This window comes from Haliotis rufescens, unplaced genomic scaffold, assembly GCF_023055435.1.
Source record: "Haliotis rufescens isolate VD_foot unplaced genomic scaffold, xgHalRufe1.0.p SCAF_38, whole genome shotgun sequence".
Lineage (NCBI taxonomy): Eukaryota > Metazoa > Mollusca > Gastropoda > Lepetellida > Haliotidae > Haliotis > Haliotis rufescens.
In genome coordinates, this window is record NW_025964090.1 from 3,723,899 (window position 1) to 3,748,636 (window position 24,738).

General features: G+C 38.8%; 1 protein-coding gene across 1 annotated transcript; it reads left to right on the forward strand.

Moving 5' to 3' along the window:
- Positions 1–1,956: 1,956 nt before the first annotated feature.
- Positions 1,957–24,513, forward strand: LOC124113778 (protein unc-93 homolog A-like). The gene is made up of 3 exons (XM_046474295.2): positions 1,957–2,851; positions 4,088–4,355; positions 22,744–24,513. The coding sequence occupies exons 1-3, from the start codon at positions 2,006–2,008 to the stop codon at positions 23,025–23,027; spliced, it is 1,398 nt and encodes a 465-aa protein (XP_046330251.2). The 5' UTR covers positions 1,957–2,005; the 3' UTR covers positions 23,028–24,513.
- The last annotated feature ends 225 nt before the right edge of the window (positions 24,514–24,738 follow it).

Below are 24,738 nucleotides of genomic sequence, written 5' to 3' on the forward strand. Positions count from 1 at the left end.
ATACGTGTACATACATTCCAGTTGTTAAGATATGAATCCATTCCGAGATGATTATGAGTGATTTTAGGGTGATCTAATATAAACTAGGTAGAATATTTCTCAGTAGACCATTTATAAAATAATATGCCGAGCCACCATACGATTTGATCATACACAATTCATATAAATTGATACAATTTGATTTATAAATGTTTCATTGTATCAAAACGTATGGACTTATCCTTAGTCCAAAGATATCAAATGATATATATATGATATATATATAGAAATAGACAATTTCTGAAAACTAAAACATATTGGAGGCCATCTTGGATTTTCGTCATCACCAGGGGGCACTGCATACCAGATTTGAATTATATAAAGCATTATTGAAATTGATCCTGAAAAAGTTACTTTGATAAATTGTATGAATTGACCAGATAATTATGATAAGTCATGAGGGATTTCAACAATGTCGGCGGCCATCTTGGACTTTAATCACCACCAGAGGGTGCTACATACTAGGTTTGAATTATATACAGGATTGTTGTGATTACTCCTAAATACATTACAATGATAATTTGTATATATTGGCCAGATAACTATGAAATATTGAGTATAGATTGATATCATTTGAGATTTCAGTCATGCTGGTGGCCATCTTGGATTTTCAACCACCAGGGGGCGCTGCAAACTTTTTTTGAATTATATACAGCTGTGTTGAAATTAATTCCGCATGCACTATTATGGATATATGTCTAAATGGACCAGATAAGTATGATATATTGAGTATGTATTGATATCATTAGATAGTTCAACCATGTTGGCGGCCATCTTGGATGTTTTTACCACCAGGGGGCTCTATTGAGGTGGAACCATATAATAAAATGTCCGGAATGGTTCAATGTTTAGGTGTGCCAAGTTTGGTGCTTTTATGAATGGATGAAAATCAGTGATGACACAATGTGTTCGAGATACTGCTGACCCAAGTTTTAATTTTCTTAGACCTTCATCGCTTCGTGCTTTCTCCCCACATTTCAAAGATTAACTTAGCTGTTTGATGACCGCTCGCAAGGTGCCCTGAACCTCACGAGCATTTCAATCTATTCATATCTTCTTTTGGATTTTCTAAATAAGAACAGTTTTGTGTGTTTATTTGTTGTTTATCACCACATATTGCACTATTCTAGCCTTATGAGGGAGGCCAGTAAATAATGTAGTCAAGACCAGACCAGCAGTGATGCATGTAACATACACATCCAACGCCTTCAGAGTACGACACGCAGTCACCTAGCCTGATCACCCGAGCCATTTAGTCGCTTTTTATGACAAGCATATATTACAAGGGACAAGATCTACGCCGGTATTCCTAAAGGAGACTATACATGACATATTTTAGACATAGAAGGGTCCATAAAAGTTTCATTAGAATCGAATTTGCTGGTAAGACATTCAGACAAGAGGTACGCATCCCCAAGGGCAATAATTTTGCTCCTCTTTTGCGAATCTGTTTCTTAATGCATGTGAATCGGAATTTCTGCTCGGATTGGCAAAATCAAAATGAGCTTAAGGTATATCCATGATCTGATATTGTTCAATAACAATAAATAGTCAATTCAGACATGTTACCAATTCAATTAATCTACCTCTTACGACAAGCTCTATCGTCTTGGGGACCTATACTAGTCCCCACAAGAACGTTTCAACTTCTGTCAATCATGATCAATCAATAATAAACTAAACCTCTGAAAAGTTTAAACAGCAAAACAAGCATGCCGAAGTATACCGTGTGCTGTACTAATGTACAGCTGATTTCGTTAAGGAGCACGTGTTGTTCTGTTGTCCGTGTCATTATTATGAAATGCAATGACACGCTTTCGCGGACATTACTATCCATAGACATGCATGTCCTATGTGCTGTGACCAAGACAATGAAATGCCTGGCATGCTTGAATCACTACACCAGCAGAAGGCTTCAGTGGCCATATACACAGACTAATTGAAAAAGCAAATACCTTGTCCAGCAATGGCTGACGAAACAAGGAAACAACTAGGTTCGTTTGGGGGCAAAGAAACAAGAAGCTGTGTGGTACTATCAGCTTCCTTCTTCTGGGCTTTTGCTGCGTTTGTCGCCATCCAGAACCTACAGAGCAGTCTCAACGAAGAGGCAGATTTAGGAATAATTTCATTAAGTGTGTTATACGCGTGCATGATATTTTCTGGAATCATAACTCCAACTGTTATCCGACTTCTTGGTGTGAAGAGCTCAATTATTGTTTCCTGGGTTTGTCATATTCTGTACACTGCCTCCAATTTCTATCCAGCTTTCTTCACCTTGATTCCCTCTTCAGTCCTTGTTGGCGCAATCTCTTGTTTATTGTGGACTTGTGCGAGCACCTACGTCACCGCCTGTTCCAACTCCCTTGCCAGTTCTACAGGACAATCTCCTTACACTGTGGTAAGTAAATTGAATGGACTGTTCTTCACTGTGTTTGAAACCACCCAGATTCCAGGCAACCTTGTGTCGTCTCTTATTTTCCAACAAGGATCATACAGTAATGGAACAGGAGAGACTGTTTGTGGGTCTGACTTTTGCCCTCAGGCATCCAACGGGACTGACATTGTCACACCAGAGATGGGTCTGGTGTATATTATGCTTGGCATCTACCTTGGATGTGATATCATTGCGTTGATCATCACAATTGTGTTCCTGCCACCTTTGCCGAAAAGTGATTGGAGCAGCAACGTCAGCGTGAAGCAATCTCTCGGTTCCTTCTTCGTAACTTTATTTACCACCAAGCTGATTTTCCTTGTTCCTTTCATTATGTTCCAGGCAGTGGAGCAAGCCATATTATGGTCAGACTACACAAGGGTAAGTTATTGGTTCTCTAGCCATTGTATCGCGATGAGATTGGTCAAAGTTTAGCAAGGTTTAAACCTGAGTGGGGCCTCAGTTATTTACTGCTATTTGCCAGCTTCATTACCTCCTTGGAAAACAAATATACTACTTGATGACTTCAAAATAACACATAATCTTACCGCACTGTACAAAATCAATTTAAAGTGCTGAAGCCATAATAAGAGTTTCCCATCGCATGTCGACACACAAAACCAAAAAATGAACAAACAAAATTCATATTTCCTTCTTTTAGCTGCAGATATGTTTCTTCTTTAAAACAGATGTCTTTCAATATTCAAACAGTCCATGTTCACAAGGCTTTTCATTCAACATCATTTGTAAAGTGCACTTGTATTGTTTGCTTGCATGCAAAGGTGAACAGCGAAATGATACTTTTGAAACAAAGCATGTTACATTCAGCGTTCATCAAATTATAATTTTTTTTAATTTGAAGTTTACACGATTATATGGCTTTTCGATTAAACGAGAGGTAGGTCACATGACCGCGAGGTTGACGTTCATAAGTGTATGAACGACACTATTTGACGTTCATACGTTTTTCACTAGAAAATGACGTAAACACTGGCGGACTACTTCCACATTTCTGGGGGAACCCCTGGGAATTCCCTAGCACGAATACATACAGAATCGTACTTTCTGACCATTTAGACACTTTAATCTTGAACTCAGCGTTTTAGTATGCATTGAGACACGTCAGAGAGTTTGACTGCATGATGGTTCACTAAACGAAGTAGGAGATTGAGGTATGAAATTGCGATAAATAATTATAAGAATTGACTTTCACATTGTTCATACAGTTTGACGTCACTCTATGGAGGTTCATACTCAATGAACTGACACAAAGTGAAAGTCAGTTCTTAAATAACAGCTGATAAGTTGGAGAGAAATAAACCGTAGTTTCATGGAGTAGATATCAAACACAGTGTTTATGTAGTTGAGTCTACCGAATCACATAAAGATCTCATTCTGATGTTTAGAAAATTATTATTAATACATTTAGGTAGAACTCATACCCTTTAATTATTCAAGATATTGATAGGTTACAAGCTCCAAACAAAACAATAAAATCAGATTTCGGTACATGCTCATATTTGTTCTACTATTCATCAATATTCATCTAAAAAATAAGCAACCACAATTATGTTGAGGATAACACTGTGTATGATGTATTTGTGTATTTCTTTGTAGTCTTTTGTCAGCTGTCCTATCGGAATACACAAGGTTGGTTTTGTCATGGCAACGTACGGGGCAACCACTGCTTCCTGCGCCTTCCTATTCAGCCGCATTGCGAAGTACGTTGGGCGATACATTCTCTTCTTCACTGCTGCCGGTTTACAAGGTGGGGTGTTTATAACGCTGTATCTGTGGACGCCGACAAGCGATGACACCAAGTACATCTTCCTAGTACCCCTTGCCTGGGGAATGGGGGAAGGAATATGGCAAACTCAGTCAAACTGTAAGGAGCATATCCCACTTAACTTTACAGTAAAAATTCATTATATTTGTCCATTTTTTGTTGAGCAATATGTTATATTTAGGGCCATTCAACCACGACCAATGTGAAAACTGAAATTTCACATTAAAATTATGCAACCGTTTTATGATATGTGGCATATGTATAGGTAGTTTTTTGTAATGTTTGCACAGAATGGCAATTATATATAAATGGCAGGTCTTGGTTGTTAGAGTGTTGCTGATAAGGTATATGCATATATCGATTATTCCAGCTATATCAGGGATGCCTGTGAACAACTAAATCTGGATCGAGAACTACAATGGTTGATGGAATGAGCAACGATCTAAGCCTTCGGTTAGGAGGACATACAATCAGCCACACAACACGGGTAGAAAGTGTCCCCAGAACCCCATTGTTGGTCGTAAGATGCCACGTAATTGGGAACCTGTGGGGGTTGCGGGTCAAAAGTGATCCTCAACAACCAATGTTATTGTCTGTTGTTTAACACCGCACTCAGCAGTATTCCAGCTATATGGCGGCGGTCTGTAAATAATGGAGTCTAGACCAGAAATTCCAGTGATTGACATCATGAGCTTCGATCCACGCAATTGGGATCGATGACATGCATCAATCAAGTCAGCGAGCCTGACCACCAAATCCCATTAGTCGCCTCGTACGATAATAGATACTGAACCAGACATATCAGTCATGGATTCCGTGAGTAATGTGCCACGCCATCGGGTACGATGACACCCATTTTAGCAAGTTAAACACTTTTAGTCGCCACTCACAGCATAGGTTGCTTAGGACCTATTCTAACCTGAAATCGCAAAGGTGGGCATCTGATCAACTTGATATGCGTACACCTGACATGATTTTTTGTCTTGTTTGTTTGTTGTTTAATGTCGCACTCAGCAATATTCCAGCTATATGACGGTGGTCTGTAAATAATCGAGTCTGAAACAGACAATCAAGTGATTTGGATAGGATGACTTGCATCAACCAAGTCAGCGAGCCTGACCACCCGATCCCGTTAGTTGCCTCTTACGACAAGCATTGTCGCCTTTTACGGCAAGCATGGGTTGCTGAAGACCTATTCTACCCTTGATCTTCACGGGTCTGTGTAGGTAGTTGTAGAAGGGGTCAACACAAATATCTTTAGACTACATTCAAACATGCACTTATGGCCAATTCTCAGCAATTTCATCTCAAACGTTTGCCTCTGTAAACATCTCCTGTGAAATTGCCGGCCTAAGGAAACCGAACTTTGGCATGTATATTTCTCCATATTATAACATAATATTTTGCATAAATCATTAGGATTTTATTAGATTTTTTGTGTGAAACAAGTGGATTCATGCACATGACTCGGGGTTAAAGGATGATACTTGATGTTACCTTACCTGGAGCTAGGCATCAAGGCATCTAGGCATATGACAAGGACTGTTCGGCTTGGTACATGCAAGTCACTGTCTTATTTCGATCACAGCAAAAAAAATGCAGTTTCCGGTATCCGGATACCTGCCGGATACCACCGGACACTTACCCAAAACGCGTCCAGGTATCCGGTGGCAGATACCTTGCCGGATACCAGATCTGTGGTATCCGGCATGGACACCTCACCGGAAAGTATGTCACCTGGAATCCGGGTATCCGGCACCGGATACCTCACCGGATACCTCAATCTGGGTGTCCAGGGATCCGGCACCGGATACCTCATTCTGAGTTTCCAAAAACATGTCACAATTTGGGGGGTGCATTTTGTTCAATTAAGTGTGAAACACCTAAAAATATATTGGAAACTAACCATGAAAATTGAACATTGCTGAAGGTATCCGGCAGGTATCCGGCAGGTATCCGGATGCAATTTTTCGAGATGTCTTTCTCCTAGTAAATAATGTTAGCCTGGGCATAGCAGATAGCTGTAGTAATATGCTGTGCTATTTTAGTTGTAAATATCCCCTTGAAGTTGAGATCTATGGGCATGTACTTTTGGTGAAAACATTTTTCAAGTTCATATATATTTCAATTTAGATGTTCAGCGTATTAAATGAAAAGCATTCAGTCCTGGTATGATGGTATCCTTACATTTCATCTTCATATTCCCAGTTTGTTCTAGCCTAGTGGTTGAAGCATTCGATTCACCACATCGGTACATTGCTTGGTGTCACCCATCATGATATTGTTTGAATTTTGCTCATAAAGTGGCATAACACCATACTCACTCTGACAAAAAAATGAAAGTCATTGGCTATGTGCTCACTTGGGCCTTTGTTCCTGATGAGATTAAAAGTTTATTTTGGAATTGTATCAATACTTGTTACATCTTGACAGACGAGTTTCATTGAAGTTCGAAACAGAATATCATTAACCCAAATGGGTGCATAAGACTAATGGCATCCACAGAAAACACCAAATAAAGTACTGGTACATAAAAATATCAATGTAACTTTTCTACTGACATGGAACTAAAAACTTTGTTCAGTGAGCTGCATTAATTGTAGGAAAACATTCAGGGCATTAGTATATTTGATATATGTTAGCACCTATGTTATGAATGATCAATATCATATTTCTTTAAAGAAGCAAAACAAAAAATTTGTTAAGATAAAAAATCATATTTATTGATTTTATGACATTTCATTGGTTCAGTAACCAGAGGTGTTTGCAAGAACATTCAAAAACAGAAACAGATGCTTCAATGCCATTTTCTAAATAAACAAATTAGTCAAATCTCAGAAGAATTTCAAGGTAGAAGAATATCTAAAGTCAATTATGTTTGTGCAGTAAACCACAAAAGTCATTCAGATTTGTATAGTCAGCTTCAGTGTACACCACATAAACAGTCTCACTGCTGTGGTATTAATTCCTTTAGACTTGATTAATGTCGTAATAAAACAACCTACAGAATCACACTGATGTGGCATTTTTCATTCAGAATCATCACTTTCTGAGGTGAACCTGTTAGTTGTTCTGGGGAGGATTGTTCATCATCCGGAGAGTCCTTTGTATGACTTGTCTGATCTGGTGTCATTGTGAAATTCAGGTGCCTGAAACAATTTATAACATCTTTAAAAGCTTGATATTAAAAATATAAGAAACACACATATATTGACAAAGGGTAAAAAGTTGGTTTCTCAAAGAGTAAGGTAATGACAATTTATCAAGCAACTGTTAACCAAACCATGTTAACCAATGTAAAAAAGCCATAGCAAACAGTAAATTTTACAGAAAATACAAAATTGTAATTGATCTTCTGAAAACAATTCCTGTAGTGCCATAAGGCAGGCTCACCTGAATTTTTCTCAAATGTTTGCATTACATCAAAACATAAGGAAAGGCAAACAAGGCAATGCAAATTGCATAAAATAGGTTTTTATACATAAAAACAGAACTAAAGTATTTGACGTAATAAGCGCCTCGCTCTAATAAGCGCCCATGGGAATATTTGCTAATATATTGGCTAGTGAACAATCCCAATTAGCACCCTTTCCAATTAATCTATTTATACAAGACTTATTTATTTGCGTATAATACACACGTGTGTGATATGCATTATCATATTTTTCATATCATTTATCCTATCTTTAATTAAGATTTACAATAACGGCAAAAACTGCCAAATATATTGGTCAAGTGTAATCATAATTTAAGTAGTTCTATTTGGTTTTGGAACTTTTCAAGGGTAATTGTAAATATATGTGTATTCCTATTTGAATGCTCATTTGATTGTTATAAAATTACACAGTATTGCATCTATCGTCTGTTTCTTAATACAGTGGAACCTATCTTTGACTTGTGTGACATAATTGAATCATACCCCAAGTTCATTATGCATTGTTATGCATCTGCACAGAGTGGTCAAAGTCCTTGTCACACACATAGTTTGCTACAAGGCAGAATCCAATAAGTACAGTTGAGACATCAGGTTGTATCCAGACAAACTGTCTGATAATCTCAAGTATGGTCTTGGTCGCATCAAGGGATGTAGCTAATCCTAAATAAACATTAAACAAGTGACATAATCTCTTCTACAGAACACTTGATCAAAGCCTGCCCCACCTTTGATGTTTATCATCTCGTTACGCTCACAACAGCTCATTAGCAAGATGAGCTCAATGTCAACTCATGGTGGATTAGGGATTAACAGGGTAATTAGTGTCAGGTCGGTATTATCACTTGCAATTGTCTGTTAATTACTTAATTGAGTAGTGACGGCTTAGTTAGTTTCCAACCACACTGTTATGCTACTTATCAAGTCAGTTTACTGGTGACATGTGTCTGTGGACCAAGGAAATGTATCATGCCAGATACTTAAAAAGTTCTACTCATAAGTAATAAAATAATGACAGTTTTGATATGCAATTCTCCCTACAAAGACATTTAACATTTGATATACATAAACTGTCTGTTGAAACTATGATGATGCTAATATACAAGTCGCACAAAACAACCTATTCATATACTGGTACCTAGCCAAACAAACATAATTTTTTTACGTGTATGCACATGCTTGTACACATATACCTCTACTGGCATATCACACATACAAACAATCATTAGATGGATGTAATCGTTCAAAAATATTTTACATACAAAAACAAGTGAACAAATTCTGTAATAGCATGGTTAATATTGGGAGATGTTTTAGCATTTCCATTTTCACAGAATCGAAGGCATATCCTTTCATGACTCAGATCAGCTTGTAGTGATTTAAATTCACATAAAACTGATTCATGTCAAATGACCTATCCCGCATGTGTGGGACCTGTTATAAAAATACCATTCATTACTTATTTGTGTGTCCAAATTATGCTATTATTAGAAATAATAGGTATTATTATACAGCATGGATATGATATAAGAAAGCTTTATATTGAATTGTTGAAAATTATGTACAGGAAAACATTGAAATAAATCAATCAATACGTGCATTTATCTCAGAATCTGGTAGATTTAATCAATATGGACTTCTCCTTCATTATCTACTTATAATCAGATGATTACATTATTGCTCAACTGATAGTTTGCAATAGTATAGAATTAGTATTTTATTAATACTTATTTTGTATTTCAGCATCATTTAGATAAGCCATCGGCTTGTTTGCAAATCCAGTTCACTATAAAAAAAATATATGTTTAAAACACATGTAGTAGAACATATTGCAATAGTTAAGACCCGAAAAGAAGTTATGTGTAGGATCTTCAAAATGGTATCCACAAGAGCAGGTTGTAGAATCATGTTGGTGTTTGTTGTTTAACTCTGCACTCAGCCATATTCCAGCTATATGACGGCGGTCTGTAAATAATCAAGTCTGGACCAGTCTATCCAGTGATTGACATCATGAGCATCGATCCACACAATTGGGATACAATGACATGGATCAACCAAGTCAGGGAGCCTGATCACCCGATCCATTAAGTTATCTCTCACAACTAGCATAGGTTGATCATGTTGATAGGGACTAACTTCAACCTGGAATCCCCACGTGAGTAAGTATGCGGCTGTTAGCTTTGTTTGATGTTTAACGCCACACTCAGCAATATCGCAGCTATGTGGCAGGAATCAAACCTGGTTCTTCAGCACAAAGAGTGAACGCTTCAACCGCTAGGCTACCCCACCACCAAAAATTCCCCCATGATAAAGTTGTCATCATGGTTATTGTTCAACTAGTTCAAGTGAAAATGTTCATACCCTTAAAATGTCTTATCTTCCACTTCACGATGATCTCTGATGCAAAACTTCCCTGTTATTAAAGCTGTTCTTGATTCTTCACATTTGGAAAAATATGTTGAGGCTATTAATCATTCTCACAGAGTACAGGGAGTATATGAAATAAGACAGTGAGTCACATTAGCATACAAATTATCCAGTTAAAGTAAACATATTTCTACATTATATACATAAGCAAATACTAACATATGATAGACAGGCTACTTGTCATATAAAAATATAATTATACATTTACTTACATGTCGGCTATAAAAGTTAATGTGTCACATGTGACAGGCTTACATGTGGTAAATTACTTTAATACGTGATCATTGTAACATTCACATATTCCTTACCTTAATGTGTCACTTCAGCTGCCAGCATGACCTCAGCTGCAATCTCAATATTTGGCCAGTTTTGACGAAATGACCGATCGTGTTCAGTGTATAAGCTGGGCCTCGTCTCTAATATAACTTGGCGCAAGTTGACGACGCGCATAGAGAGCCGGGAACCAGCTTATGTCGTGTTAACCTGGTTCCCGGCTCCCTATGCGCGTCGTCAACTTGCGCCAAACAATATTGTGATATTAGAGACGGGGCCCAGCTTAGTGTTAACCCGGAACAAGCCATTTTACCCATATTCCCCTACGGTCCAGGGCGCCATTTTAGAACATGGATGTAAACAAACCTCGTGTATCGATATACACTGTGATGCTTGATTACGATAAGCTTACCTCGTGTATCGATACATTGTTCTCATTCACCTCCACCACGGAAATGCCGGCCGAAGTTGCTCTCAGCCATCCACAACGCGGAAGTCAACATTATTTGGAAAGGCGATTGGCATTGCCAGGTACGTAGCAGGGCTTCGAGGCCTTATGATTTCTGTGCAGAGATCTTATGGAACGGATTGAAGTAGATATTTTCCTGCTCTACATACTTTACCGTAAACGCCAAGGGTCCTTTTTTTAGTATTATGGTCAACTGTTTGTTAGCATAAGGGGCGTAATGGATTTGTGGTCAAAACAAGATGATCCAAATTAGATCCGCTTTTTTATAGATAATGAAGAAAAATATCAAGATCTAGGAACGATTATTAACTCCAAACTTTCGTGGGATGCTCATACAGATTATAATTTACAATAATGGCCACCAAAGACTTTATTTTTTTTACGCTTAGGATATTGTTATAATTACACTGTTATGTCCTTGTTTTGTATAAGCTTCATAACTTAATCATTCAATATTTCATGGAATGACTCTGACCTTGGCGAGGATCCTTTTTGCAACAAGTGATTCCTTATGTAAAGTGTATGTTGAATGACCCTGGCTTTGTTGTCAAATAATTGTTTGACAGTTGTTAAATATGGGGTTATGTTTTATCTCTGAATGTTTGGGATGAAATATTTTAATAAGGACAGTTCTAAGTTGGAAACTCAACTGGGGCCTTTTCAATTGAATTCAATGTACAGCATGTACAGTTTGGACATTTCTGTAATGTGAATGCTACTTATGTTTGCAGAATGTCTGGATGAATGAATGAGTCAGTCATCTGCACGGCATCAATGGAAAAAGGGAAGCAATGAGGAACAAGAGAAGAGTAGCAGTGAGTGGTAAATATTTGAAATTATTCTGTTTGGTTCATCATGTTCATGTAGCTATTCTGCAAATATTTCTTCAGTTTGCTTGTTCTTTATCAGTAGAGGACGTAACGTGTACGCGAGACGGCTCTCCCGTCTCGCGTACAAGTGACCCCCTGAGAGGGGTCACGCGTATGCGTGACGGCCTGTCAGTGGACCATGGATTTCTGCATGTTGCACAAAAATGTCTCTACAAGCGTTATTTGTGAAAATAATAAAACAAAATTAAGTACAGTTATTGTTTATCCTACTAGTTATCGAATGACATGAAAAAAATGTCATAAGAAAAATAATAAACGGTCAAATTAGGAGAAAAATGTGTAAAAATCGAGCAAAATGTTCTGTTTTTGACAGCGATTTTCTCCTATGTACATATTTTTCAAAAACTAACACGTAGTATTTTCTAAAAGCTTATTCATCGTAGAGTTACAAAATATATAAATTATTTCACGCACACCAACGCACACCCATTTTCCATCGCGTTGAAACATGTTTACTTTCTTCGAAACTGCGCGAACCGTCTCGCGTACAAGTGACTGGTCGACAAGCCGATAAAGGGAGTTAACCGATGCCTGACTAAAATGTTCAATCGGAACATACGTCTTGTTACACTAAATGTGTCTGAATCAGAATGATGCGTGTAATATGCACGATATTTATTTAGCGCGTAGTTTCGTGGTTAGAACAAGGAGGAAATGTATTTTGATCACGTATTAGAAAAACAATTTTGCAGAGGGTAATATATTTTTAGGTGGAAGTAAAATTGTTTGAAAACAAAGTATTTCTGTGAAAAAATGAGTAATGCACATAACATATTGAAATTAAAAGAGTCAAATTTGCCGATTTTGGACAGCGATTTTCATCTATGTGCATATTTTTCAGGAACATAATTTCAGTATTTTCTTCAAGCTTATTCGTCGTAGTGTAACAACATATATAAATTATTTCACGCACACCAACGCACACCTATGTGCCAGCGCGTTGAAACATATCTACTTTCCTCAAACTGCTCGCAGTTGCTAAACAAGTCGTCCCACAGCCCCGTTACGCGTACGAGAGACGGCTCTCCGAACAAGCAGTGAAACACGGCCTGAGAGAGAGTCACTTGTAGGCGTGACTGCCTGTCGAAGGATTACAGATGTCTGCATGTGACACCAAAAAACCGTCTCTACACACTTCCTATGTGATTATATAAACAAATATACGTAGTTGACTGTTAGATGCTTGTTATCGAACGATATAAAAAGTAGAAAAATAAATTAAAGGGGTCAAATTTGGAGAGAAATGTACGAAATTGGAGCCAAATTTGTCGATTTTGGACAGCGATTTTCTCCTATGTGCATATTTTTCAGATACATAATTTCAGTATTTTCTTAAAGCTTATTCGTCGTAGTATAACAACATATATAAATTATTTCACGCACACCAACGCACACCTATGTGCCAGCGCGTTGAAACATATCTACTTTCCTCAAACTGCTCGCAGTTGCTAAACAAGTCGTCCCACAGCCCCGTTACGCGTACGAGAGACGGCTCTCCGAACAAGCAGTGAAACACGGCCTGAGAGAGAGTCACTTGTAGGCGTGACTGCCTGTCGAAGGATTACAGATGTCTGCATGTGACACCAAAAAACCGTCTCTACACACTTCCTATGTGATTATATAAACAAATATACGTAGTTGACTGTTAGATGCTTGTTATCGAACGATATAAAAAGTAGAAAAATAAATTAAAGGGGTCAAATTTGGAGAGAAATGTACGAAATTGGAGCCAAATTTGTCGATTTTGGACAGCGATTTTCTCCTATGTGCATATTTTTCAGATACATAATTTCAGTATTTTCTTAAAGCTTATTCGTCGTAGTATAACAACATATATAAATTATTTCACGCACACCAACGCACACCTATGTGCCAGCGCGTTGAAACATATCTACTTTCCTCAAACTGCTCGCAGTTGCTAAACAAGTCGTCCCACAGCCCCGTTACGCGTACGAGAGACGGCTCTCCGAACAAGCAGTGAAACACGGCCTGAGAGAGAGTCACTTGTAGGCGTGACTGCCTGTCGAAGGATTACAGATGTCTGCATGTGACACCAAAAAACCGTCTCTACACACTTCCTATGTGATTATATAAACAAATATACGTAGCTGACTGTTAGATGCTTGTTATCGAACGATATACAAAGTAGAAAAATAAATTAAAGGAGTCAAATTTGGAGAGAAATGTAGGAATTGGAGCCAAATTTGTCGATTTGGACAGCGATTTTCTCCTATGTGCATATTTTTCAGATACATAATTTCAGTATTTTCTTAAAGCTTATCCGTCGTAGTGTAACAACATATAAATACTTATTCAGGCACACGAACGCACACCTATGTGCCAGCGCGTTGAAACATATCTACTTTCCTTAAACTGCTCGCAATTGCTAAACAAGTCGTCCCACAGCCCCGTTACGCGTACGAGAGACGGCTCTCCGAACAAGCAGTGAAACACGGCCTGAGAGAGAGTCACTTGTAGGCGTGACTGCCTGGTCAACATCCATAGATTACAGATGTCCATAAAAACAAACATACGTAGTTATTGACTGTTGTAATACTTGTTATCGAACAATTTAACATCAAAACTAACGAATAATTGGCGTCATTTTGCATGGTGTTTGTCATGCACCTCACTGTCGCAGTTTAATTAGCATCTCTATATGATTATGTAAAAGAATATTTGAAACGGTCCGAAAGGCATGCATTAGGCACCTCTGTTCAAAATGTAAACATATTAACTTGGTCTCGTCGCCATATGGCTGAAATAATACCGATTCGACGTTAAAAATTAACTCGCTCACTCTTATTTCAGAATAGGTGCGTTAGTTTTCTAACAAGAGAAAGGTTCGATCACGTGATACCCTGCACAACCGCAGTGGGGGGTGAAAATAAGGCGAGCATGGCCGAGTGAGCTCGGGGGTTATCGGCAATTGTTTGTAAATCTTGCCTCGCGAACGATCGACGTATCGGCACTTTTAATGACTGTCAGATCAATATTTAGGACAGAATATACATTAATTTGTGAGATGATGTCTTGGAACATGTATGACACGATAAACTTTCTTTATACACAAAATATACCCGAGCACAGGTGGACAGGAAATAATATAATCTGGTCCAAACGGCCTATCACGCATGCAGAATACACTACTATATAGAATATACTACTGCATCGCACGTGTTTTACCTAATTGCCGAGACTGCCTGTATATTCAGTGCAATTTGAGGTGGTCATAAATCCTACAGGTCCCTCCCCGTACCTATACATGGCCTTTTGGCCCTGAAGGACTGGCCGTGTGCGCGCTCACAATGTATATTTCCAAATACAATTCCAAATATATATTTTTTTTCATTACTAACACCATACCCCATAGATGCGGTAAAGTAAATATAAAATTGGATTTGCTTGTGGGTTTGTACCCCCCCACCCCCCAACCCCCTCCCCACCAGATATTGATTTATTTATACTTTATTAGGTCATTTATGCTAAAGCGATGTAAACCATTATATATGCCTATCAAAGACTTCGCAGAAACCGTGCTTGTATAAATTTCGTTGGCTTCCTTTGGATATGGCTGACACAGCCTACCCACATGTGTGATTCGAGTGGCTAAGCGAAATCAGTATACACGTCCCTGATATGCTGCCGATTGGTGCGAGTAGTGATTCAACTTGGATTGGAATTGACACTTATTGAGGTTAACTAATCTGCATAAGCACCGGTTACGTGTTCTTTCATAATGGGATTATCAGAGGATAGTAATTGACACAACTGTTCCCAAGACTTATTTATTCATAAAAATATACAATGACAAAAAAATCATGATAATATACATGTGTGTCTGTCTCAACAGTACAAGTCATCTTCTGGAATCCTGCCAGTTTTCGGTTTTTGATCAAGCGTGTGCCTGTTGGAGACTTAAAAGGGATTAACTTTGGACCACTGTCGTGGTGAATTTACTGCACTAAATTTATCGTGAAAGAACGGGGTAGCGTTCTGCGGAGATCCATCATTCATCGCTGACGTGATGACGCCAGGTCTTTGGGACCCTACCCACAAATTGTCCATCTGGTAGCAGCAGTTGATGGATGAGGTGTCGAATTGGTTGCCCGGTTCTTGGTGAATCTTCATCATGTTCAACGGCAAGGCGATTGGTGGTTATACCCGGAAAGCATGATATCTGCAGAATAAAAAAGACATGTCGATTTCATCCAATTGATGAATACCTGTTTTTCAGTTATTTCGAATACATCGAATGCTGTGTGTATAGCTGTTTGTAGACCATTTATGAAAATTTATGATATCTTTGAACGTTTGCATGTTCCACAAGTGTGGGTTTCATCTTTACTTCGCAAGCCTCAGAACTGTCGAGTAACCATTAGGGTAAGTCGAGTTGTTTCGGCATATGTTATATTCCCAAATCCCGTCGAATCAATGACATCAACTATTATCAGTAGTATATTTGTTGTAGCATAACACGTCATCCGTCTAACGTTTGTGGTTACACGCATGCGCTTTTAAAATAAAGTTTGGTAGCGGAATAGAAATTGAACTAGTACGCTGCTACAGTTCCTTACTTACCCATAAATTGTGGAAAATACCACTACAGGATACACCGACGCGTGTGTAGTGACTGGAAAAACTTCGGATCCCCATCCAGTAGGTCCACGGAAAGAATGCACATATTGAACTAAGGACGAAAACCTTTTCGTCAGCAGATCCATAACTTTAGTCTAGTGTGGATGAATAAACGGTTATGCTCACGCTTGACAAATCTAAATATGACGAATGAATTAACAATTGTTGAACAGTTGCATTAGTTTACATGACATCAACCGTGCATGGATATTTGTTCATAAAATAGTAATTGCTAAACGGTAACAACATATATTCAATATGAAACAGCACGGACCTACATGTGATGCAGGTGATTAAAACCGCTTAGTTGTGGGCATAGTCTGACCACCGACTGGCTCACACTGGCTAATCCCCTTCTGATCGATCAATATACAACTGTATCGTGTTAAAATATGCACTCGTCTATATTTATATTATTTTCAGACATTGTCATGTTACTGATAATACGGGATTAAATACGAAATGCTATACATTTTCATTGCCTGTTTTCAATTGTGTTCATACAAGAACATAATTCAATTTCGTCTGCTGTCATTACACCACCAGTTAAAAAATTATATGGGAGGGGGCATCAATTGGTGCGGGAATCGTATATAGGTAACTTTCGGGTCTCTCGAGGGGATACGTATAAATAGTAATCCTCCAGACTTGTACAAACGAAATATATTTTATACTGTTAGCACATTCTTTGTTTTTAACGAGCCTACTATCAAAGTTCTTGCAGCAAATACTGTGCTATAGTTAATCACTGTCACTGTCCTTGTGCAATTGAGGCTGTAATTTGAGAACACGGTACCAGCACCAATTGCCTTCAGTTGTATATTGTCGTTTAACAACGCGCATTTTGATAGGCTGACTGTTGACACGTGAGCAGCCAAGCTCAGGTATTAACCGTTCGCTATCGTAAACATTGTCGTTGACAATACACACGGGTTCTCTCTATACCCGTTATTTCGTTATAAGCGCTTTCATCATTGTAGTATTCTATTCTATCCTCATCACTTTATTATGAGGACAACAAAACGCGGGTCAGTCGTCTCGCCGGCGCCTCTTCAATTAGATCGCGTAATCACAAGATGCAAATTAGCAGAACACCGGAAATCCTGTTATTACACGATTGAATATTCCATTCAATACTTTTCAGATATACGAATCGTGCATCAATGAACGGATTTATTTCCAGAAACACCGCTGACGAACAGGTAGATGTGAGCTGATTGCTATTTCCGGCCTATAATTTACGAGAAAATACATGCGGTATTTTTAATATCTGCATATAAAACAATGCCAAGCAGAACAGAAAATATAGGATACTGCGCATAATATGATAATGATCGTGTATACACTAATCGACAACAAAAACACGTCAATGTGGCTGCTGCTCAGATAGGTGTCGTTTGGCGCAGCAAGAATAGAGCGAACCGCAATCAGGCGGATTTATCATGATGACTAAGCGTTTCTCCACTGCCACAAAAGGCTAAATTGCATATCACGTGATCGGACATTTTGATAGTTTTTCTTGTTATATCGCCGAGGAACAATTATCGCTAACCGTTATAGCGCGCACGTGGTTGCATCTCATTTTAGTTTTGAGAGTCTTAGTTTTCATAAGAGGAGAGAAATATTTATCCGAAAACAATGATCAAAAGGAATCTTGTGCGGAAATATTTTTTCAAAACCCGCCATATTCACCTTGCTCAATATCTTCAATATCCTATCTTCCTCAAAATACAATTCTGAAATCTAATTGAGGTACACATAGGGATAAGCAAGATCGAATTTGGGGAATATTGTCAGTTTGCAAAGAACAAATTGATAATAGCATTTCTTATTAATTTTGGTGAATTAACATAATATTGAGCGCGATAACTGAAATATCCCCAAAATGTAATTTGTAAACTGGAACTGTGGGCGTGATCACGTGCTGTAAGGCGATTGCGAGAGCTGGTACAATAAGTCACCGGTAAAGTTTCCACTGTTCCCTATCGTAGCACAGACAGACATTGTAACGCTATAACCGAAATCAACTGAATCTTATTCAAGAAAGCGCATATGCTCACAGTTTCACAAAAATTAAAGTTATTGGTACATTCAACTTTGTAGCCTGCAGCCTCGGGTTTCGCGGTACTTGTCATAAACGGAACAAATGGCACTCACTAACATTTATGATTATTCACTCCTGTTATGCCAAAAGTATGTATTTATAATTTGGCTACTAGTGAAGAAAGTACTGCTAAGTATGAAATTTTGGCCCTAATTATCTCCTAATATATCCTGACCACAGCGCGGGAAAATGTGCGGGCTACGTAACTTCCGTTACCTTATTAGTCGCCATGAATATGTAGATGAGCTAGTTCAGGTCGAGAGAGAAAGTTTATTTGGGAAACTGCCGGTCATATCGCTGTCCATTGACAGATGGGGGTAAGGCAATAATAAAAAAATAAAAAGATACCAGAAGTAAGTATCAATGCGATAATGACCCCTAACTTGCAGCAGACGGAACATTCCGAGGAAATCATTGAAATTGTTTACGGAGCGAGCACTTCCTGGTTACTGATTGTCATAACAGACACCCGCTAAAAGGCGTGTCCCGCGTGAGCGACCGGTAATCACAAATGCCGCGATACGATGAATGCCGCGGTACCACGAGGTCAGAGTATACACGGAATATGCCAGAAATAACATGAAAAAATGGCGATAACTGGTCGCTAGCTTCGACGTGTACACTTTCAAGTGTATCCAGTCCAGAATGACATGTTGACATGTTTTAACTGTTCGAAAATAGGGTATGTGAAAATAGGAAGGCGGATGCCCCGATGCACACGCGACCCGCCAGTCACGACCGTGGGTGATTTTACATAGCGCTTTAATTACTTTCGTGGAGGTCGCGGGTGACAGCACAGCCACGGTGATTGAATTAATTAGTATCAAGCGCTTCACTGAGTACTGCGGACCGCACCGTCTCGCGTACAAGAGACGGCAGAGCCGTCACGCGTACACGTTACGTCTGTGACTGTTTATCACCTGTTGGCATGGATGGCCTAATTATCAAAGGCCCTACAACTTGCTGTGCATAGTTGCATCTCTTGGGCTTGACAGAAACCGATGGTCGTGGGTTTGAATCGAGGGTAGCATCATACACTTGCTTGTGGGTTTCATCAAAGTGGTAAACATGTAAGACCTGCATCACTTCGGGCTTTCTTCCCACATCAAGCTTACATGCCGTGATATAACTGGAATACTGTTCAAAGAGGCGTTAAACCCAATTCACTCACGGCTAAATGACAAGGATTATAGATTAATCAAATCTCACTTCTCAACTAGACAAACCAGAGATTAATGTTATGAGCTCAATCCAGATGCACCGATGATGACTGTTATGGACAACATCCCACGTTATTGGGTACGATTACGAGCTTTCAATGAGCCCACTTGCTACCTCATCTATTACTTTGGCTTGTATGGCAAGCATAGGTTGCTAGGAACATTTTTAAGAGATGTCAGTTAATGATTGTTTCAACTCATCAGCATGGAACAATATATATCTCAAATGTTTGGTATATAACAAAACTCAAAGATGATAAATTAAGTGAATTTGCTGCCTTTTATCTGTAAGTACATGTTGCAACAATTCTTTTCTTTTGCTACAATCTTTATACATAATTTTGCAGAAACTGAAGTCCAGCTTGAGATACCCGGATGACAGGTTGACAGTCTGGAAGGACCCTTCCAGATATCCGAAGTGATTGGCAGACAGCGATGAGGAGAGTCCTGTTATTTCAATGGGAGCCTACCGAGAAGTTATATGCCAATTGGCACTGGGACACACTCACAAAGGGTGGTCAGGCTAATGTGAGAAGACCACCCAATGCCAAGTCGGAGTGGGACCCTTCAAGGACGTTGAAGAAATTATTGTCTTTGGCCATGTGGTAATCACTTGAAAGGAATGATGTTTGCGACTACTTGTCTATAAATGTGGACCAAAACACCAAATAGAATGTTCACAATTCTACTAACACAATGCAACAGGGATAGAGCTCATCTGGCCTCCCCTCATCCTGGTTCCTGTTTTTCCATGGCAATATAGACGGAAAAGGATGTTTGAGGGCAAGTAACTCTGAACTGGTGAGCATGGTCTGCTGATGCTTTCAAGCGAACAGTTATCCCGCTCTGTTATGAGCATTGAAGAATAGGAGGAAAGTGCATACTGCATCAGGAACCATTATGTGAACACTGTTCAATGTGTGATATATGCATATAAATAAAAGAAATTAATAATTTGTTTGTTGTTTGTTTCTTTAGCCAGCTGTGTAAATGGGGATTTTCCAATATTTTGCCTCAGTTTGATAGCCACAGTTATTGTATAAAACCATGCATTGCTTGGACATCTTTGGAATAACACATTGATCTGCTATGTCAAAGGTCAATGTCACAGCCAGACAAAAAAATTGTTAATGGCCAAACTCTTCCTTAGGGCAGGGATAGAAGTTGGCAACAGGTCATACACTTACTTTTTATCCCCCGGCATATAATACGGGGGATATAGTGATCAGCCTGTCTGTCCGTCTGTCCGTCCGTAATCATTTCCTTTTCCGGGGCAGGATTCCCAAACCATTCAGTGTATTTGATCGAAACTTGGCAACTCTTATCAGGCACATACTGAAGTGGTGCCTTTTGATATTTTGGGATTTTTCTAATTTTTATTTTTTTTAATTTTTATGGAATGAAGTTGGACATAGACTCAATTGGGGATGGGGTTCGTTTCCGGGGCAGAATTCGAAAACCATTCAGTGTATTTGATCGAACCTGGCAAAGCTATCATGCACATACTGAAGTGGTGCCTTTCAAATTTGGGATTTTTCTAATTTTTATTTTTTTATGGAATGAAGTTGGACATAGACTCAATTGGGGATGAGGTTCATTTCTGGGGCAGAATTCGAAAAACATTCAATGTATTTGATCGAAACTTGGCATTCATATGGATGCGACCATGGTGGATCTTTTTTGGGTAAACAATGTATGCTTCTTAAAGAACATTCAACTGTTGACTCATTACATACAGAATTGCACTAGTGGTTACTTTACAGACAGCTGCCGGGGGGATATGTCATCTTTCTGATGACTCTTGTTCTCTAATGTGCCTTTTCCTGCAGAAGTCTAAATAACTCTTATACATATAGTTGTATATCATTGTCATATGTTTGTCAATATTACACTGAATGAAGCGCTTTACAATTGTTTTTGAAATAGTCGCAACTGATATTGAAGGTCAAATTAGCTTTCAATGTCTTTCAGTAAAAATGTTCAGTAACTGAGGAACAGCTCTCTGTAGTGTGATGAAATCTGGTACATGTCACCCTCAGAGTGAGGCATATTGTGTTTCAAACTTAAATGAAGCTGGTATGCTCATAACAAGTACTTGTACCTTTACAAATAATCATATTATCATCTCACTAGGACCAAAGGCCCAAGTGAGCACACAGTCGATGAGTTCATACTTTCACTCAGAATAATCTGGAAGTCTGAACATGAAATTTAAGGATATCATCATACATGTATTAGAACTGATGTTTGTTCATTAAACAGCTTAACATCTAAAAAGAATTATAGATGAAATTGAAAAAAATTGTCTTCTCCAAAAGTACATGCCCATAGATCTCAACTTTAAGGGGATATTTACAACTAAAATGACACAGAATATTACTACAGCTATCTGATATGCCCAGGCTAACATTATTTACCAGAAATAAGACATCTCGAAAAATTGCATCCGGATACCTGCCGGATACCTGCCGGATACCTTCAGCAATGTTCAATTTTCATGGTTAGTTTCCAATATATATTTAGGTGTTTCACACTGAATTGAACAAAATGCACCCCCAAATTGTGACATGTTTTTGGAAACTCAGAATGAGGTATCCGGTGCCGGATTCTTGGTATCCGGTGCGGATCCTTGGACACCCAGATTGAGGTATCCGGTGAGGTATCCGGTGCCGGATACCCGGATTCCAGGTGGCATACTTTCAGGTGAGGTGTCCATGCCGGATACCACGGATCTGGTATCCGGCAAGGTATCTGCCACCGGATACCCGGACGCGTTTTGGGTAAGTGTCCGGTGGTATCCGGCAGGTATCCGGATACCGGAAACTGCATTTTTTTTGCTGTGGATAATCTTCAAAGTCAAATTGTTATAAGATAACGTTGTCTGCCCCAACATAAATATCTATTTCGCAGTTTATTTTATCCTGTTTGCACTTACCAATATTTAACCGAATATTAATTGGTTTTGTAATCGGAGCATGGCAAATTGTAACACATTTCTGAGTAAATACTAATAATATAATATTCCATTTCCAGCTCTCATTGCTGTCCTGTTCCCGGATAAGAAGGAGGCAGCCTTTGCTAATTTCCACTCATGGAAATCCTTTGGATTCACTCTGACCCTTGTACTCAGTAACTTTCTGTGTTTGGAGACAAAATTGATTTCCGCGCTGGTACTGTTAGCCTTGTCTATGTCGATGTATACAGGCGTAGAGTTTTATGCGAAAGTTCATCAGAATGCATCAGCCACCGCTACTGTCCACCCTGTAACTTTAACAGCTGTCACATCACGGAACACAGATGAGCCCAGGAGAACATGATGTACACCTCCGTTATCGTCATTTTGTATAATCGGAGCGTCGATGGCCATGTCGGCCAGGGCGCTGATACAAGTTGTACATATTTGCTTCCCTTGGGCATGCCAGGATCCTATGATTGAAGGGTTACTGTGTTATAGGGTCAATTAGGGCATAGTGAATGAGGTATCACTTTGTCCATTGTGGCTTCATGGAGCATCTTTATTTGGAACGCCTATATTGAGAGTTCCGGTCATGAACTGTTATTAAAGTAAGAAGAATTCCTTTAGAAATTGTACTCCGTTTTAAACATATTAGAGTCTTAGTCTTGTAGGCTTAGTCAATGACTGACGTTCTACAACAATGGGGTTTATCGTATCACAGACGGAATCGCCTTCATTGCTTGTGTCATTGAGTTTAAACATTGTGAACTGTAAACATTGTGAATATAACCAATTTCTCCATATCTCCAAACAATATGTTGTTTGGAGTCTTTGATAGGCATTTAGAACTTTGAAGAACATCAACACATACCACCTTTAATGGAAAGCACCTTCTTTTAGTCTTTGTCACGACGTTTCAGAGGTACTTCTTGCTCCTTCATCAGGTGAATGCTGAGTATGTAACGACAAACTACTTAGGCTCATCGTTTTGATTTTAAAATGTTTTTTGCATCTGTAGCTGATACATTATTCAGTCTCCATACAAAAGCCCAAGCCCCCCCCCCCCCTCAGTATATTAGACAGTCGGTCCCTTAAAGGTGGTTTGATGACGAGTTTGAACAACTGAAAAAACACACGATCGTTCACTGAATAGTTTAAGCAAACATAATGATGGTCCAACGTTTGAAAAATATAATAGAATCAGGAATGTGAATAATGGTACATGTAAATAACAAAGAAGAGAATATTTTGGGCATAAACAAAAATGTTTAGAACGATGCATTATTGAATCGTAGTTGTTTCGGTCCACCCTTACATATTTGAATATACACAATCATGGTTTTCAAAACAATATCAGAACCATTGAATGGTTTTATAATTTTAGAAATAATTTTGCTTCTAATGGCGTGAATAACAAAAGCGATTTCAATCCTGTGCCACCCAATGAGAACGAAAATCAGCCTTACACTTACACACCATATCACAAGATGTTCTGGACACAAAAGATGAAAATCTTGACAGCATTCAAATCTCCTTGGACTGATTCTGTGTTAATAATTATTTAATCAACCAAGTCAGCAAACCTGACCACCCGATGCCGTTTGTCGCCTCTTACGACAAGCATAGTCGCCTTTTACAGCAAGCATGGGTTGCAGAAGACCTATTCTACCTCGGATCTTCAGGGGTCCCCAGAATGAAAGAATTCTTTGCATGAAATGTATTGAATAGAAACAGCGAATACAATCAGAATGACTAATGTGCCTTGTGTATTACAAATACGAGGGAACGAGTTCGTGATTATTGCAGTTTTATGTCGTGAATGCACATGCGTACTCATCCAGACTTATGCCTGTTTTATAGTGCGAATTGACATACCGTGTTCGTTCCCCACATAGGTGCAATGTGTGAAGCCCTTTTCCGGTGTACCTCGCCTTGATATTGATAGGATATTGCTAAAAGCGGAGTAAAACCATAATCACTCACTCACGACTCAGTGTTTTTTAAAGAATAAAATGAATTACATGTATCAAATGTCGATACCGAGGAACGTCACACCAACCAGGCGTCATGTT